Here is a 19047-nt window from a genome sequence, read left to right as displayed (position 1 = left end):
TCACAACTTTTGTGCGACCGCCTTGTATGATGAAGCAGCGCTTTACTTTACGAAAGAACGTACAAATTTGAAAGTTGGAGATACGAGGTTTCCGCTCAACAGCGACGATAAGTAAAGTGTAAAGCCAAAAAATAAAATAAAAATATATAAAATGATTGCTTCGAAGGAACTAAACATCGAACCCAGTATCTGTCTGAACAACATGCTATGTAAACAACATTATTAATATTTGTGTTCAAGCTCGACAAATCTAAATAACAAATAAGACTTGTGAATAGGTAACCAACATATAATATAAAAGGCATCTGTTAAAAGGTGAGCAGAAAGGGATACAAGGAGAGAGGAGTGCTAGGGGGTTCAGTTCAGGCGAGTCTGAGAGTTTTCAGACTGGTGGAAAATGGGCAGTGAGTCTGCAGTCCTCACTGCAAGGGCAAGTTTATTCCACAGCTTGGGAGCTGCGGCAAATGGCAAAAGGTGATGACACACTTGGTAAATGCATAATACTAAGAGCAGTGCTGCACAAATATGAGTCCCAGTGCTGTGAAATATTGAGTCACAGAATCATGTAGAGCAACATTAGAATGACAATGCAAAGTAATTAACTTTTAAACATTACTGCATTGGCTCTGTGATATATAATAATATATATATATAATAATTCAATATCGATAATGTGAGGATAATATACATTTCATTTTAAAATGTTTCATAAATGTTCCCTAATATCGACTATCTTTACTATTTTGGAATATTTTTTAAATTCTTTGAAAGTATAAATAAAGATTAAAGCTGCACTATGGAACTTTCCTCTTCTACCCTGGTAGCCTGTTTAAGTGCTGACATTTTTACCATTGAGCTAACAGATCCTGCCTTCTGGCTCTGGGGATACATTTTATCATGACCATCAGGTCAGAATTTGTGTTACAGTAGATCCTGTGTCTAGGTGCAGACGTGACCTTTGATCTAAATATCTCAATCGAAGAGAAGAGAGACAAAATAGAACCTCCCAAGGTTATATTTTACCAGTAAGATGCCCTAAAGGGCGAGGTCACGCTGAAACAACAGACTGGCACAATATGTCCATATATGGGCATTACCAGATATGCGCTTAATATAGATGACATCAGGGATCTCCATATATATGGGCATAAAAGGGACAAGGACGGAATTAATTTGCAAGTGTGACTCCCGTTGCAACAACCACACTGGTTATCATAAGACTGACACACAATATGTCCATATATGGGCATTCCCAGATATGGGCTTAATATTGATGACATCAGGGATGATATAGTGCTTTATTTAAGTGATAAACAACACTTACTGAAACAACACTGTAAATACTGGTATATTAAACACTGGTATATATATTTTTAGCTTTCAGAAGTTGTAGTAGGCCTTCGCCTCTGATGAAGAAATGTGTGTTTTCAAAATAATGTAATATAATTTAACATTCTAAAAATATTGTACATTTTTAACCAATCTCTAGTATTTCATTTGGAATTATGGTTCACCAATGTTTTCCACAAAAACCTAAAACATGTAAATAATAATTACAATATGTGTGGATGTTTTCTTGCCTGACTGCTAGCGTCCGACATCTCAACACCACACTACGTGGGGGGAGAGAGTCTGACATTCCGGGCAGACAATCCATTTCGGCGGGGGGGGGCTAAAGCCTATTGACGTCACACACACACACACACACACATACACACACACACACGCGCGACGGCGACGTGGCGTGACATTGCAAAAATACGTTATTTCTCATAACATATTATATGTCTGCATGTTTACGTTAGTGCAAAATGGTATTAAAACGTGAAGAAACGGCACTATTTCATAGTTTATTAAAATAATACGAGTCAAGTCTGACTCCGCCATGACAGTTTTCACGGACCAATCAGAGTCCACTAGACTCTCACGTGGGCAGAGGACACCAATCAGAGTCCACGAGTGAGTCTTACGCGAGCTCAAGAGCTCTGTTTGGAGGGGGCTGGGATCGGAGCAGCCACACACGTGCCCCAAGCATACAACCCTGATTGGCCCATTCAATGCGCCCGCTCTTCGGGCGCCTTCGAAATAGATTAAAATGTGTGCAGCTTCAGTCCACACTACAAACCACCCACCAGCAGGGGGGGGTGATGTGCGGACTGAAGTGTCAGGCTAGATGTTTTCTAGTTGGTGGCAACAGGACCAGACCTAGTATGAACACATTTACAGTATTATTTGTTCAACGGCTAAAGGTTATGTTGTAATTTTGCAACTGAGGGCCTTACATGGCTAACCTTCAACCCTCTGTGTCATCACCTGCCTTGAGTTATGTGCAAACTTTTATGAGTTCATGGCAGCTTCTCAGACAATGCTGTCTCATCCATTTCCCCTTTTGGCAACATCAATAAAAATATTTCCAAAAGAGATGAGCAATGCCAATTGATAAAGAGTGTGTGTGTGTGTGTGTGTGTGTGTGTGTGTGTGTGTGTGTGTGTGTGTGTGTGTGTGTGTGTGTGTGTGTGTGTGTGTGTGTGTGTGTGTGATTGAGTGAGATGTTTGCATGTCTGTTGTAACCTCAGTCAGGTCACAATGACACTTGGAACAACATCATTATTTTCTCTTCCTCTCTCATGTTTCTCACCATCAGCACTGTCGCACCATCCAAGTTCCACTCCTGTACTCGCAGCATGGCGGTGGCCTGGGCTCTGTTTGTCAACCCCCATCCTGTAATAATAGGAAACACCGCATCACTTTTCCATTTTCACCCCATACTCTACACTCACATTTCACTGTAATTCCAAATAAATGCTTTCCTGTTAAGTAAACTCTTTCATTTTATACGTGATGCTTTGCTTTTGTTACTTGACCCCAATTTTTTTACATGTCATAGGCAAACATTATTTTTCAAAGGATTTCCAAAATAGCAGAAATGGCAAGCAATAGCAAGCAGATAAGCAAGCTAGCTTGATCTGCTATTTTGACTGCATGACACCATCATACAAACAAGCATAAAATAGGTCTTAAGTACTGTAATTGGTAAATACATAATGAGGTTTAGGTGAACTGCAGTCAAAGATTAGGTGGAGATACAAATATTGTCTACTCCTCGCTTTGTGTGGAATTATGTTATCATGACCAACTAGGGCTATATCAGCAGACTAATAGTATCCTAGACCAAGGCTACTTGCCTTGTGGGGGGGACAATAAACATGTGTGCAACAGTAGGCCTATATCCACCTGCTTAATGTTCACTACATCACTTATGCATATTTACTGGTAGCCTACCTGTAATTCTTCCCCATTGTACAACTTCATGCCTACCATTGTTAAATAATGTGTAGTTATTCATGGTCATTTTGACATTAGGCTACCTCACCACTAGATGGAGACACATACTAAATTACACCATTCTGTACCAGACAAGCCTTCTGCTTGATGCCTAACTCTAATTACAGTTAAAATGGATTATAATTCAATCTGCGGCCCTTGCAGAAACCATTGGCCCAATCCTTAAATCGATTTAAGATTGATTTCACTTTGACTCTTTATCAACTGTTACCAATAATATTCTTCATAATATAAACTCTATTTGGAGATTGGGTAGCCTACCATGCTGAAATCAAATTACAATTTAGCCCACTCTGGTCAGATTCGCTTAGGACATCTCTCTTGAATTTGTAAATAATGTGGACTAATAGACATTTTAAGAATATAGTAATTCTTGCAATATCATATTAATATTAAATAACATCAAACAACATGTCATAATGAAATACAATTAGAAATAAAAGGACCAGGTTTAAATTATTTTGTATACAATATATATATAGCCTCTTACATATAATATAAGAGGCTATATCAGTATATTATAATTATGTATCTTTGTCTATTCCTTTGTATATCACTGCTTCTCTTCAAATGTAACCACTGTTTATTTTAACCATGTGTTCAGGTTACCAGTGTGACATGTTTCTGGAGTACTGGAACTCACACACGCACGCACACACACACACACACACACACACACACACACACACACACACACACACACACACACACACACACACACACACACACACAGACCTCCTTTGGTCTTGTTCACTGCTGGTGGGCCGCCGCTGCACTATACTCTGAGTGTGGGTGGTCTACACCAGGTGGAGGAGAGAGGGATTAACGCCATGTCTGCCCAAAGAAAAAAAATGAAATAAAAAAGAGTGTGTGAGAGAGAGAGGGAGAGAGAGGGCGAGAGAGAGAGAGAGAGAGAGAGAGAGAGAGAGAGACAGGGACGTGCTGGCCATTGGGAAAAGCGGGACAACTCCCGAACGGCCGGTTCATTCCCGGCCGCTCCAGGCCGGCCATTAGGAAAAAAATAAAAATAAAATGTTGGCCTTCGTTCCAATGTTGGGGGCTGGGCGGCCAACAAAGTAAATCGTCACTGTTGGGCAGAAACCTCGTATCTCCAAGTTTCAAATTTGTATTTTTTTTCGCAAAGCAAAGCCTGCTTCATCATACAAGGCCGCACAAAAGTAGTGAAAACAGCAGATCTACCGTTGTGTGCTTGTAGATCGGCTGTTTTCACTAGTTTAAATCATTTTTAAAATGATAAATGCAAAACAAACGGTTTTGGACATACACGGTTTCCACCCGACAACGACGAAATATAACTCATGTAATTGGCCCACTGGCTTGTCACTTGTCATGATCTGAAATGGCAGCAGCGCTATAGAGAGAGATCTCTCTCCATAGCGCGCAATGAGGGCCTCTACAACTCTTTTTCCCGGGCTGAATCAGGGGCCCAGCCCGTCCCTGGAGAGAGAGAGAGAGAGAGTTGGGAGGCGGGGGGCAAAGGATAGAGTGGAGATAGACATCTGCCTACCAGATGTGTTGTAAGGCATAGAGAGGTTTATAAAACAGAGAGAAGGCTTTTGGTTGCACACTGCTCACTCGGTGACAACTGGTGCTTTGGTCCTACTCTACCTCAATACCTCCCTCACGCTCTCTGGCCTCAAAAACACACTTAAAACGTGCGCTTTATGCTTGCCCTGAATGGGGAGAGGCGGGGGTAAAGCAGCATCCATTTCATTCCCTATGGAAGTCACATGGTTTTGAAGAAGCAACTTGCTTTACGGTTGCTCCTTTGCGCTAAGGGCAGACATAACGCAAGCTTAAAGCAGCTTGCTTCTTCAAAACCATGTGACTTCCATAGGGAATGAATTGGACGCTGCTTTACCCCCCGCCTCCCCGCAGGGCAAGCATAAAGCACATGCTCTAAATGTGTGTCTGGAGGCCTCTCTCCTTCTCCGTTGTATACATAACACAAACACATACTGTATGTGTGTGTGCACACATCCTCTCCAGCTCCCTTCTTCCGAGCCCTTATCCCTCCTCACCCCCCTCCCCCCCTCACCCCCCTGACTCCCTGAAGGATTTCATCAGACTCTCTGGGGGTGCCATTATACAAGCCAATGATGACCACCTGTCAAAACATGTCCAGTATACTGTGTGTGAGCGCTGTGCTGGGGTGGTGGTGGTGGTGGTGGTGGTGGGGATGACGCGAGGGAAACGACCAGCCTTGGCTGAACATGATGGGATGGCTTTGCAGAGGCAAAGAGCCATTATGCTTTTTTTTTTCAGGGTTTTTATTTTCATGTTGAACTAGAATGAACAGTACAAGGACAACTGACCACATTTGAACCAGGAATAAAATCATCCTTTTGGGCAGTTTGCAGGTTTCCTATTGTCACATGAGACTGATAGAATGGACCTGAAAGACTTTTATTTTTTTGGGAGGGGGATATTGCTCAAGGGAGTTTCTTCCGCTCCATGGGGACTGAAACGAGGATGAATAATTTCCTAGATCTTATTTCTGTTCTTTGTACGGCGATTAATTCAGTCAGGCCAAAAATAGACAGTCTACAAGCTCACAACGTGTCTCGATGCGACCCGTTGTGAGCTTGTAGATCTGCTATCTTTGACACGCAGCAGGCCATCTGGCCATAGGGAGAAAAAAAGTGGCAGAGACAGACTGTTATCAAGGACACACACAGAATACGGTACGCCTCATCTACTTACAGTGAGCTCCCTTGAAAGATGGAGGATACAGTAACACCATTCAAGGACACCGCTAGCATTCCTTCCTGACCACACACACACACACACACACACACACACACACACACACACACACACACACACACACACACACACACATCCGAAGGCTCAGTATAACGCATACAGTGTACCTATCTTCAACCACCAGATCCCTACTACTAAATTACTGTCTCTAAATCTAGCCATTCAAATCCGTCCAAAATATTTAAATTATACTTTGTTGACTTAAGTTTTGTCTTACTTAAAAAAAGATGTATGTGTGTGTGTGTGTGTGTGTGTGTGTGTGTGTGTGCGTGCGTGCGTGCGTGCGTGCGTGCGTGCGTGCGTGCGTGCGTGCGTGTTTGTGTGTGCGTGCGCCTGTGTGTGGCTTGCAGCTGTTTACATAGCTAACAGTGGGTGAACCATGCTCAACTGGCCCTACCTCTGCGATTCAGGTCTTTCTGAGCCTTGTAAACCTTGGATGAAAGCTTAAGCCAAATTAATAAACTTTAACAGGAAAAAGATGTCACCCATAACACGGTATTAGATTGTAATTGCACTCCCATGTGATAAAAAATGATCTCTGTTTATGAGTTCCTGGCCATGGAACACAATAAAATAGACATATTATATTCTTTATTGTCTTAAGTGAGTGGGTGCGTGCGTGCGTGCGTGCGTGCGTGCGTGCGTGCGTGTGTGTGTGTGTGTGTGTGTGTGTGTGTGTGCAGACACACACACACACACACACATACGCACACATACGCACACACACACACACACACACACACACACACACACACACACACACACACACACACTCCACCTCAGCCTCCTGATCCAGGCCTTACGTGTCCTGACTGTGGCAGGATATCGTCACTGTCGGGCAGAAACCTCGTATCTCCAAGTTTCAAATGTGTACATTTTTTCACCAAGTAAAGCCCTGCTTCATCATACAAGGCCATCGCACAAAAGTATTGAAAACAGCCGATCTACAAGATCTACGCCTCGCGGTGCAAGGCGTTGTGTGCTTGTAGATCTGCTGTTTTCACTAGGTTAGTTAATTTTTAAAATGATAAATACAAAACGAACGGTCTTGGACATACAAGGTTTTTTTCCCCCCGACAACGACGTTATGTAGGTCCAGAATAGGACTTCACAGTCATCAGCAGTGGCATCGTCGCCAGCAAAGACGACCACTGCCAAATTCATCACATTGCAAGGAAGCCACGTCATCTTTGTCATCGATGGACTCCCAGAAGAAGTGTGTATGTGTGCGTGTGTGTGTGTGTGTGTGCGTGCGTGCGCGCGTGCATGAGTGAGTGTGTGCATGCATGCGTGTGTTCTCATTCCTTATAAGACTTTCTCCTGATCCTTCATTTTTCTCACTGTTTGCTCAGAAGACCTCACAACCCAATGTAATAATGAGACATTAAGTTAAACCAGTGAGCATGGAAGAGCAAACACGCAGGCATTACACCAAATGCACCCTCATCCCACCGCAGCTAAGCAAACACAGAGAGCTGCGTTACCTGGAACTGTAAAAAGTTATTTCTGTTGATACCCTTGTTATTGGGTGGTTTTAATGTCATCCTACTTGGCATCCCGATAGGTGTTGTTTTTGCTCAAGGTCCAGAGTTCTGGTTGTAAAGCACACCTTTCTCACACACCTTATAGGGTGATAAGTGCTGGAAAAGAAAGTGTCTACGTTCCCACAGGAATTCATCTGAATCTCATCGAATAACTTGAATCATGGATATAGAGGAACTTGCTGATGTGTGCTAGTGTGTGTGTGTGTGTGTGTGTGTGTGTGTGTGTGTGTGTGCGTGTGTGCGTGCGTGCGTGCGTGCGTGCGTGCGTGCGTGCGTGCGTGCGTGCGTGCGTGTGTGCGTGCGTGCGAGAATTATGAACATTTGGAGGGAACACATATCTTTGGTATTTAAAACAGGAGAGATTTAAAACCGGGGGACACTGTGGGTGCTGGGGGCGTGTTCCCTCCTCCGCGTCATCAGTGCCCACACCCTAGGTGGGGTTGGCAAAAGGGCCTTTCTGTGTGGAGTTTGCATGTTCTCCCCGTGTCTCCTAGGGTAGATACCCTCACAAAAACATGCAGTAATCCTGGTCTCTATAATGCCTCCCCCTGGCCAGCCGGGGCGCCTGATGGAGGGGAATGGAACTGGTTGGAATAACGTGTTCCTTCCACGCGCTACGTCCAACCGGGGAAGCTCCCCCTGTCAGGTGATAAGAAGCGGCCTGCTCACTCCTCATGCATTGAAGGAAGCATGAGCTCAGTTCGGGGCCCTCCCCAGGTTGGCAGAGGGAGAGTAGAGCCCAGGATTACAGCTTAGGCAATTGGCACCGGGTGAAAAAATGGGTTACAAAAATCGTGGGATAAAAATAAATAAAAAACAAAAAAAAACAGGAGAGAAAGAATGGATTCATGATTTAGTTTGTTGTAGGCAACATGAGAGATGTTCAATTATCTGATCACATTAAGTATAAAATCTCTGCCAAAACTATTTAATTTACATGTGTAAATGGAGTCAGAGGCATAAATGCAGGGCTCAGTCATGGGCCCAAAATCACTTGTTAAAGCCTTCCTTTCTTCTGTCCTTCTCCATTCACGCTACCCAATAAATCATTACTTTGGCTAATGTCAACAAATACTGTACATTCAGACTGTGTAGCAGTTCTGACAGTAAACAACCTATAACTTGACAGAAATTATCTTTCCTCAAGACTACAGCAACAAATGTATTAGATTTTAAGTCACTGCCAATAGTCTATCGTCTCTCTTTCTTTCTCTCTCTCTCTCTCTCTCTCTCTCTCTCTCTCTCTCACACACACACACACACACACACACACACACACACACACACACACACACACACACACACACACACACACACACACACACACACTCCAATTCTAGCCTGAAATTAAACAGACTCACATCGTTATCCACTCCCATTTACCCCCTCACTCAAAAAAGCAGGAAAGGTTGTATTTGTATGATCGGAAATCTGCTACAAATCTGGCAACCATATGCTAGGACATATTCAGCTTTCATGTCTTTCAACTCGGGCAGTGTGTTTTTTTTCTTGCCTTTATGAAAGACTCTCAGCTACTCCACACATGTGCATCTCACTAGTTTCCTATTCTTATTGTATTTCAAGTGAATCCTAGTATTGTGCGGTTGCTGACAGTGCTCGGCTTAGCCGGGCCTTTGCTGTGTTTTTGAATGAAGGGCAGAGGGATTATGGTTCAAAAGGGCTTTTTTGAGCTTGTCCAGATGACTCCCGCTTCCATATTCAATCACTGACATCGCAGGTTGTCAATTATGGGCAAATGTTATTTCACAGTCTGACTCTGTGGACACTGAAGTCCTACACGTTCATTTAAGAGTGTGAAAGTGAACACTATTATCTTATGTTATTTTGTGGTTTTGACATGCATGTGATGTGAACATTCTCTTGCATCACAGATTCATTCATATACCGGTAGAAAGAAAGAATATACACTAAGCTCTAAGTCAGTGGTTCTCAACCTTTTCAGGCCGCGACCACAAAATAATCATATCTGAACTGGGGACCCTCCACCCTGACAAGCACTTGGAGTTGTAAGACATGAGGCATTACATTACAACACGGTTCTATTGTGAAAATTGCCGATCTACCGGTACATGCTCACAACGCCTGCGAGGCGTTGTGAGCATGTAGATCGGCTATTTTCACAATTTCTGCCTCCAATATTTGACAATACGGAGAATGTAATTCTTATTCTATTTTAGAGGTATTAAAAGGGTCTTAAAAGTCCTTAAATTGTCACTTTAGAAATGTGTACTATAGATACCTTCTATACACTTATACTGTATGTTGGCTTGTTTACTGTTGAGTGAGAAAACAATGTTTCACATTAAACTAATCATCTGGGGACCCCCCAAAATAATTTGGGGACCCCCCTGGGGGTCCCAACCCACAGGTTGAGAACCACTGTTCTAAGTCAGTGGTTTAATATTCACCACTGACACAGGGTTTTGTACACTGCAAAATCCTGCCTATTTAACTGTATACAATTTGACCTTTATGGGTTCATTTTCACACTAAAACCCGTAACCCCCTAACACCCATTACACATCAAATGGAATGTACATGGACATTTGTACACTCTCATAGTACGATTTTGCAATGCACATGAAAGAGAGATGATGGAGATGATACTGATGATGACGATGATGATAATAGCAATGATGGTGATGATGAGTCGCGCATAAAAAGCTTGTAACGTCAACCTGGGCAAACAGAATACATTGAAAAAGTAAACGATTTAAAGGCCTCAAGTGAAGACTGAAGACAGGAATGATATGAGTGTAAAACATTTTAGGCTATACGTACAGTATGTGTGTGTGTGTGTGTGTGTGTGTGTGTGTGTGTGTGTGTGTGTGTGTGTGTGTGTGTGTGTGTGCACGCGTGTGTGCGCACGCGTGTGCTTGCAGTTGCATGCGTGCATGCATTCGTGCGCATGCATGTGTGTGTGTGCCTGTTTATGAGAGTCAACCAGGGTGGTCTTTGGCTGCAAGCGTCCAGCCAGGCATGCAGGCTTGTCAACACAACACAACACCAGAAAACATCCCAGATATCTCGGCTCCTCCCGGCTTCTTCTCCGTCTGCCAAAGCCTCTCCAGAACTGGCCGTACACAGTAATTTAACTCTGAAACTGTAAAAATGGACTGTGTGTGTGTGTGTGTGTGTGTGTGTGTGTGTGTGTGTGTGTGTGTGTGTGTGTGTGTGTGTGTGTGTGTGTGTGTGTGTGTGTACGTGTGTACGTACGAATGAGTGTGTGCATGCACGAGCACACACGGGAGGGCTTAAGTCCTCCTCTAGAATAACAAAGCTGCAATTGACACTGACCTTACCTCCCATTACTCCTCCTCCTCCTCCTTCTACCATGATATGGCCTGGCCCCGTATGGCTTTCTCTGTCTGTGGTTTGCTGTGTTTTAATCACTTTCACCCTGGCGTCCCTATTTTGGTCATGTTGTTATAGGCGAACAAATGTATCAACATTTTCAAACTTAGATAGCACGTCTACAAGCTCACAATGTGTTGAATCATCATTATTTATTTTCAAAAACATTTCAATAGGACTTTAGTTGTTAAATCAAAGTACATGTTTAGTATTCTTTTCCAATCAGACATTTATTTTTTCTTCAAAATCATTCCTCCTGAATCTATGATTAATGCAGGAATCGAGTGGAAACTTGCTGTTACAAATCTGAGGAACATCTGGAAAACTTCATCTGGGCCAAACATTTTCAATAATTATGAATGGATCCCATTGATGATCCATCTTTAGTTCTTTCTTTCTCAATCTGTCTGTCTGTCTGTCTGTCTGTCTGTCTGTCTGTCTGTCTGTCTGTCTGTCTGTCTGTCTGTCTGACTCTCTCTCTCTCTCTCTCTCTCTCTCTCTCTCTCTCTCTCTCTCTCTCTCCCATATCTGGCTTGAGTCTCCAGCACCTGTCAGCTCCAGTTTTTATGAGTGTTTGAGGCCGGGTTGGATATGGAGCAGCAGGGACTGAGTTGTTTAAGAGGGAGGAGATGAGGTGGAGGGGAGGACGGAGAAGGAAAAGGAGATATTCATGTTATTTATGGGCTGCAGGAGGACGCACACTGCCTCAAACACCGCTGGAACACACTGAGAGCATACACATCTCCTCCCACTCTCCCTCGCTGTCAGTCAAATACCATTTGGACTGCTAACTGCCCCTACAAGCTGTTAGTATAAAGCTAACATCTATCTGAGGTAGGGTTTATGATAACAACCATATTTGACTACCATGATGTTGGTCTTATCGCTGAGAGGAACACGCATGCATGCAAAAGGAACACAAATGCATGGAAAACAATTACCCATTTTCTCTTGTCTCTCAACAGTTAATTAATAGTACAAAATCAGCGTTTAATTCCATACATTGGAGTTGGAATTCCCCCTTCTGTGCCTCTGTGTATACAGATATAAAATGTACATTTTATATATTGGATTTTGGGGCAGTGTTGGGCTAACATTCTTTGTTGTTGTTGCAAAAACACCCTTGTAAGCCTTTATTACTTTAAATGTTAAGAAAGGTTAAGAAAATACTTCTGTTCATCATCAATAATATGTCCATTATGTGATCATCTTATGGATACAGCTTCGACAGGGCAGAGTCATAAGTTTAGAGCTCAGGACACCACCAGCTGTAACTTTTTAAGATTCCTGAATATCCTGAATGAGCAGAAACAATGTTGTGTACTTTTGAGTTTAAAATAACTACATTGACCACTTTTCACATGCTCTCAAAGGATGTAAAGAAAAGAATCTATAAGTATTATATTCTGGTGATGAAATTATAATATTGTGCATATACAGTATACTGTAAACCCAGTGCTTTCACTCTATAAGGGAGAAAAGACAACTCAAAAGCAGCTTTTTTAAATTAACAGCTGTATGTCTTCAGCCAAAACCCACAAATTACCACCCTCCAGCAGAAGAGAATTAGGAACAATTTTGTGTTCGCTATAAAACAAATAAATAAATAAATACAAAATAAAGACCAGGGACGAGAGGAGGAGAGGAAATACAGCTTACTCATGGGACCACCAAAGCAGGCCTGCATGCATGGGACTGGTGACATGCAGTTTGCATTAAGTGCTGGAGAGACTTGCATTGGAGGGAGATTGAAAGAGTGCTCTTTATTACATGCTCTATTAGACTACTTAGAAGCTGTTGATATTCTTCATCACTGGTGTGAGAAAAGAAAAGAAAAGAAAAGAAAAGAAAAGAAAAGAAAAGAAAAGAAAAGAAAGAAAAGAAAAGAGAATAATTTAGTTTTCTTCTTGTTATTGAATGTAGGCACTCAACAGTGTAAGTCCAGGAAAATGTATTTTCACCGAATCACATGAGCTCAAATGCTGGCAATAAGTCATCATATAAAATTAATAAACCATATTCCTGTTGCTGCTCCAGTTACTTAGGGCTCCATGTTCTTATAAACCTGATCTCAACTTATCCGATGTAAGTGTGTGAAACTACTTATTTGCCAAAAGCGAGAGCAGAGCCCGGCGGAAATCGATGAGATTCACGTAATTGAAATTCTGTTCATCATTCCATCCAGTGTATTGACCTTTCTTAACAGTACTTCTGAAGCATCTACTTCATCAAATAAATGCATTGCTTGTGTCGTTACCGGTGATTAATCCAGTGCCATGTCTGTCCTCATGGGACATCCAGTCTTGGATGTCTTCCTATTGAGGGGATGGGACATGCACTCCACCTTCTCATACTCATTCAGAGGAAAGAGACAGACAGACAGACAGACAGACAGACAGACAGACAGACAGACAGACAGACAGAAGACAGAAGGAAGTAGGATTCAAGCTCACATCACACAATGTTGACAGACAGACAGACAGACATAAAATGGTCTGTCTGTCTGACTTCCCAGAAGAGAAATGGTAAGAGATTGTAGATACCAAGACTCCCAGGTGAGATCAATGGACATTTCCCTAAGCTGTGGTACAGAGTCAAATCCTCGAAATGGACACAAATGGTTCAATTGAGTCATTCTTTACACTTTTGTAGTTACTGTAAATTAACACTGAGGATTTCATGTGTACAGATGGCAAAATCAGAGCCCTGGTTAAAGATGGAGGGACATTCTGAAATCTGAAATCAACAATGACACATGGGTGTCCTGGTAGCATAGAAACATAACCTTGCAATCAGTTGCAAGCTCTGGCTTGGCTCTTTGCTGTGCTAGCGACTGCTACTGATTTGCCGGGATGCCTGTTCAATGGGGAGGGGAAATGCGGTTGATAACACGACATGTTACGTCAGAGTCAGGTGAAAATAAGCGGCTAGCGACTTCCATGTGTATTGGAGGAGACATGTGGTTGTCTACACCCTCCCAAGGCCAACAGTGGGACGGTTGGCAGCAACAGGGACCACAGCACATATGGGAATTGGCAATGACTAAATTGGGAGAAAGCGAAAAAAGATTTTAAAAAGAGAATGATACATTCACACATCTTTTTCTCTGCCATGTTATGGGTCCAGGTGGTACTGGGTGGAAAAGATGCCAGGTACCAACCACAGGTTTTCCAGTACCAACGCCAGGGGAAAGTTGTATGGGAATGAAAAGAGACTGATCGGAACCAAATGCCCCTTCATCAAAGAGTTTCCCCAAGCCTGTGTAATATACAAACCTCCTGGTGTTCACCCTTGGTCCACTTTTCCAGATCTGCTTTTCTTTCCTCTCAAGGTCTGATTCCATCTTTCTTCCACTAAGTATTTCAGTTCTGTTGCTTGTTGACCTGGAAACTGTGGTTTCTGAGTGAACGTGTGGTAAAGATGGACAAACATGCATGGCTGTGTGACACACACCACACACACACGCACGCACGCACGCACGCACGCACGCACGCACGCACGCACGCACGCACGCACGCACGCACACACACACACACACACACACACACTCTCTCTCTCTCTCTCTCTCTCTCTCTCTCTCTCTCGTTCTCACTGGCTCAGCCGTGTACACTTTTACATGCACACACAAACAAGTTCTTCTAAGCAAACATACAGTATTTTCTGGACTATAAGGCGCACCTGACTATAAGGCGCACTGTCAATGAATGGTCTATTTTCAAACTGTTTTCATATATAAGGCGCACCTGACTATAAGGCGCACATAATAGACACTACCGTTGCGTTATGCATCAAACAGATGGAGCTGTGCTAAAGGGAATGTCAATGTCAATGAATGATCCATATATAAGGCGCACTGGACTATAAGGCGCACTGTAGTTTTTTGAGAAAATTAAAGGCTTTTAAGTGCGCCTTATAGTCCGGAAAATACGGGTACATACACACATATACACACCGCTATGCCCCACCCCTGCGTTCACTTCACTCAATCTCCAAAGTGTTCAGTATAACGGCTTGTAAGTCAATGACATTATGGCCATCTGGTTTTGTTGTCTTAGATGGCAGTATGTTGTGAGGATAAACACTGGCAGTAAAAAATAAACCTATTTCTGTCATTTTCTCCCCTTTGTTGTGGTCTTATTTCTGGCTCTGAGATAATCATTCATCCTCTTACTCACACCTCTCAAAGAGAACTGAGAATGTTTGAAATACATAATAAAAAGAATAACAGGGGAGAATCATCTAAAGGAAAAAATGCTGTCAGTGTTTTGTTCATCTAACATTTCCTCTGCTAATATCCAAACTTCACTCAACTGTCTTGTGCTCCATCTCCAGTCTTCCAAAGAGCTCTTATGGTGTATGATTATTATTGTTGTCATACAGTCAGTCAGTCAGTCCCCCACCCCCCCCCCCTCCTCTCCCCTCAATCTTTCTCTCCACTCTCTCCGGACACATGGCTAAAATATGAGCTCATGGTCCTTCTTGGGTGGCTGTGCTGTTATATGTCGCTGTCTTCTAACTACTTGAGGTCTAAGAAATGGGGGAGGGGGTTTCTCAAATAAAACACTGTCATATTTCCTGACACGGAGGGCGGAGGCGATATGACATCTGAACCTACGTATATGCAGCTATATAGTTCCCCTGAGTAGTTTTATTGGGCCACAATGGTGATACGATATTTTCAGGGAAAGAGGCAAACAGGACATTGTCTGTGTGCATGTGTTATAATTGAATGAAATTGACATATAACAGAGCAAGCCAGGAAAAGCAAACGGCTCCCCAAAGAATTATAGGTGGAAGGCAGCATTTATGTAGGTTTGTAGCAGGCCTTCTTTGAGCCACAGCTCACTTAGATCAGCAGAGAGAGTTTAGCTTTGGTTCTGTGGATTTTATATACACTATTTGCCCTGTTTTCATGTAGCCTATTCTGCAGTTCTTAAACTATGGGATTCTGGTGGGTAACCACATAACACGAGTGCAACAAAATGTTTAAGTGCTTGGGTCTCAGGGCTAAATGTATTCCATTTGACCAGAAATGTTTCTAAGAATTCTTACTCTCTTCTATCGACATATCGAATGGATCATTGGCAGTATTACTAATCTTTCATTTAACTTAATTCCAGCTGTTAACATTAATTTCTCTAAACCCCTCCCTCCCTCCCACTCACACGCACACGCACACGCGCACACACACACACACACACACACACACACACACACACACACACACACACACACACACACACACACACACACACACACAATTTTGGTGAGATACTGTAGTCTGTCTTTTAATCCTTTATTGGATTATATCGGTTTTACAGTGACATTTTAGAATCTTGTTGCCAACTAGATTCTCATAAAATCTTGAGTGAGATTTGAAAAAGATTATTTTTTACCATGTGAGAAATAAAATTACCCATCAATGTATGAAAATGAATGTCATGTATGATACTGGGAGCTGGTTCAACTTTAACCGCTTATTTATAGCCTACTTTGTTGTATGACAAATAGCGAGAAAAAAAGGTCATGTGTTGTAAGTTTGTAGATCTGCTATTTCTTTTGAAAGTGTGTCCAAAATTGTGACACCAGTTTGAAAGTTGTTAAACTACAATAGCCTACACTTACAGCGTTACTTACACGTACACATATTAGCATTTTCCAAGCACATGTATCATCTGGGCCAGCTAAATCATTGCAAATAAATCTCGTTGCACTTGCTCTAATGCAACAAATACAGCAGCAGGCCGTGTGCATCGTCATGATGCACATTTAAACTGCCACCATGCCATTGGCAGTTTAATTGCCATTATGCCATTGGCATAATGACAGTGACCAAAATCCAATTAGAGTATGAATAAAACTCAAGACATAACAAAACAAGCAGCCAAAAGTGGGATATACAGTTTTACATTCACTAACCTTTATGGCCAGATCACCAGATGCATTTGATAACGCTGATAATACCATTGCAGTATTGCCATGGTCATATGCAAGTTATTTAGAGTGCAGGGACTGGCACAATGCACTCATGTTTTGCTACAGTATATGAAAGCCTGTTTTGACTGAAGAATGCCTCACTTTGTAACATCTGTGGCCGCACAATGCACACAGACACACATAGAAACAGGGGGTTTAGTTGTAAGCTCTAGTGTTTACATTACCTCTAAATGCAGAGTGATGGTGATCAATCAAACCTTGTCACCTGTATAAAGTCATAATTTATGTCATAGTTAACCGTTTTCCAGACAGCCAGGTGCTGCATTGTTTTGTCAATAATATAGGCTAACAATCAATTGTATAACAACTGCATTTTAGCTTGCTCAAAATCATAGGCTATATACTACTAGACTATAATTGTCAGTTGATATTTTTAAACATCTGTTGATATTTTAAAAATGAATAGGCCTACTATTATTTTGGTCAAAATATTATAGGCTAAAAAAGTAATAATTTATTAAAACATGTTCATAATAAAGAATATAGAATTAGACTTATTATTATTATACCACTAATTTATACTCTGGACAAACAAGCAACTGATTTAACCCTCTCAATATTGTCTATTGGTGAGTTGTATATCATTAATTATTAAATTCAGTTTTAGGCCTATACTTGAAACAAAAAATAACAGCTTTGTAGAAAAATAGTATTTGTTATAAATGAACCATTGTTGTTTAATAAATTGCATAGGCACGTTAGACATTGGCCTTCAATGTCGAGGTGAGCTATATTATATGCGCAACCTATATGATAAATTGCTAAGAAAAAGAAAAAGAATGTTCAAAACAAATTACTCTGAAGCCAACAAATAAACGACACTTTCTGCACAGAGAGGCCTATTAAACCCTGATCAACACGTTAATCTCAGACTAATTGCCAATAGGCTGCAACAGTTTATTCGCTAGGCTCGCACTGGAGAGAGGGCCCAGTTTGTAGTAGTCTGAGGGGAGGCTGAGGGGATGCGGTGGTGGCATCAGTCCATGAAGTGACACGGGAGAGAAGAAAGGGGGGCTGGGGAGGTGAGATGACACGGTAGTGGTGCGGCGCACCGTGTCAAAATGATCAAAGATAAGAGTCTTTTGTGCGTCACTCGTGGAGGTCCTGGAGAGGAGAGAAGAGAGCGTGGGTAAAATGCTGTTAACAGGTGGGATTCTAGGGGGAGTGGAGGTTGTTGAACCCAGGTCGTGGTAAAACTCTAAACCGGGCAGCTGGAGGTACGCGCCTGTCCCGTGCGCTCCGTAGTAAGGAATCCCAGCGTGCGTAACGGTGTCCTTTATGGTTCCCAGACGGAAATGTTGGCGCTTGAAGCGCTTCCTCCGCCGAAGAAAGCTCCCGTTCTCGAACATATCGGCCGACATGGGGTCCAGAGTCCAGTAGTTCCCCTTCCCGGGGTTCCCCGGCTCCCGGGGCATCTTGACAAAGCAGTCGTTTAGGGACAAGTTGTGGCGAATGGAGTTCTGCCACGCCGGGAACTTCTCCCGGTAGTAGGAAAAGCGCTGGCTGATGAAGTCGCATATCTCGCTGAGAGTGAGTCTCTTCTTGGGACTCTGGAGGATGGCCATGGTGATCAGAGCGATGTATGAATACGGGGGCTTCACGGACGCTGCGCTCCTGCCCGGACCACCGGCACGGAACGGACCCCGGTCAGGAGACTCGACCATTCGCTCCCCCACATTGACACGGTCTTCTTTCAGCAGCGACGAATAATCTCTGTCGCCGTCCCCCTCCACGTCTATGTCGTTCTCATCCATGATGAGTTTGTCGTCCAGGGTCATTGTCCTCGAGGCGTGCCGGTGCCACCTGCACCAACAGGCAAGATTAATGACGAACACGCGCAGGTCCCCCTGTCCGCTTCTCATTCACAAAAAAAGGAAACGCATCTGTCTGCGTCTTTGACTTTTTAGCCTCCCCCTCCTCTCCCCCCTCCTTTCTCCTCCTCCTGCAAACATTGTTGCTAAATAAAAACAATATAGGCCTACCCTGTCCAATGAAACGC

General features: G+C 42.8%; 1 protein-coding gene across 1 annotated transcript; it reads right to left on the bottom strand.

Moving 5' to 3' along the window:
• Positions 1 to 17920: 17920 nt before the first annotated feature.
• Positions 17921 to 18826, bottom strand: LOC308282293 (forkhead box protein D1-like; the record flags this gene model as incomplete). Its single annotated transcript, XM_080722640.1, has 1 exon — positions 17921 to 18826. One exon carries the CDS (start codon positions 18824 to 18826, stop codon positions 17921 to 17923), a length of 906 nt encoding a protein of 301 aa, XP_080578766.1.
• Between the last annotated feature and the right edge of the window lie 221 nt (positions 18827 to 19047).

The sequence above is a fragment of the Nannobrachium achirus genome (assembly GCF_963921795.1).
Source record: "Nannobrachium achirus genome assembly, chromosome: 3".
Taxonomy (NCBI): domain Eukaryota; kingdom Metazoa; phylum Chordata; class Actinopteri; order Myctophiformes; family Myctophidae; genus Nannobrachium; species Nannobrachium achirus.
This window is presented reverse-complemented; position numbering and strand designations above follow the sequence as displayed.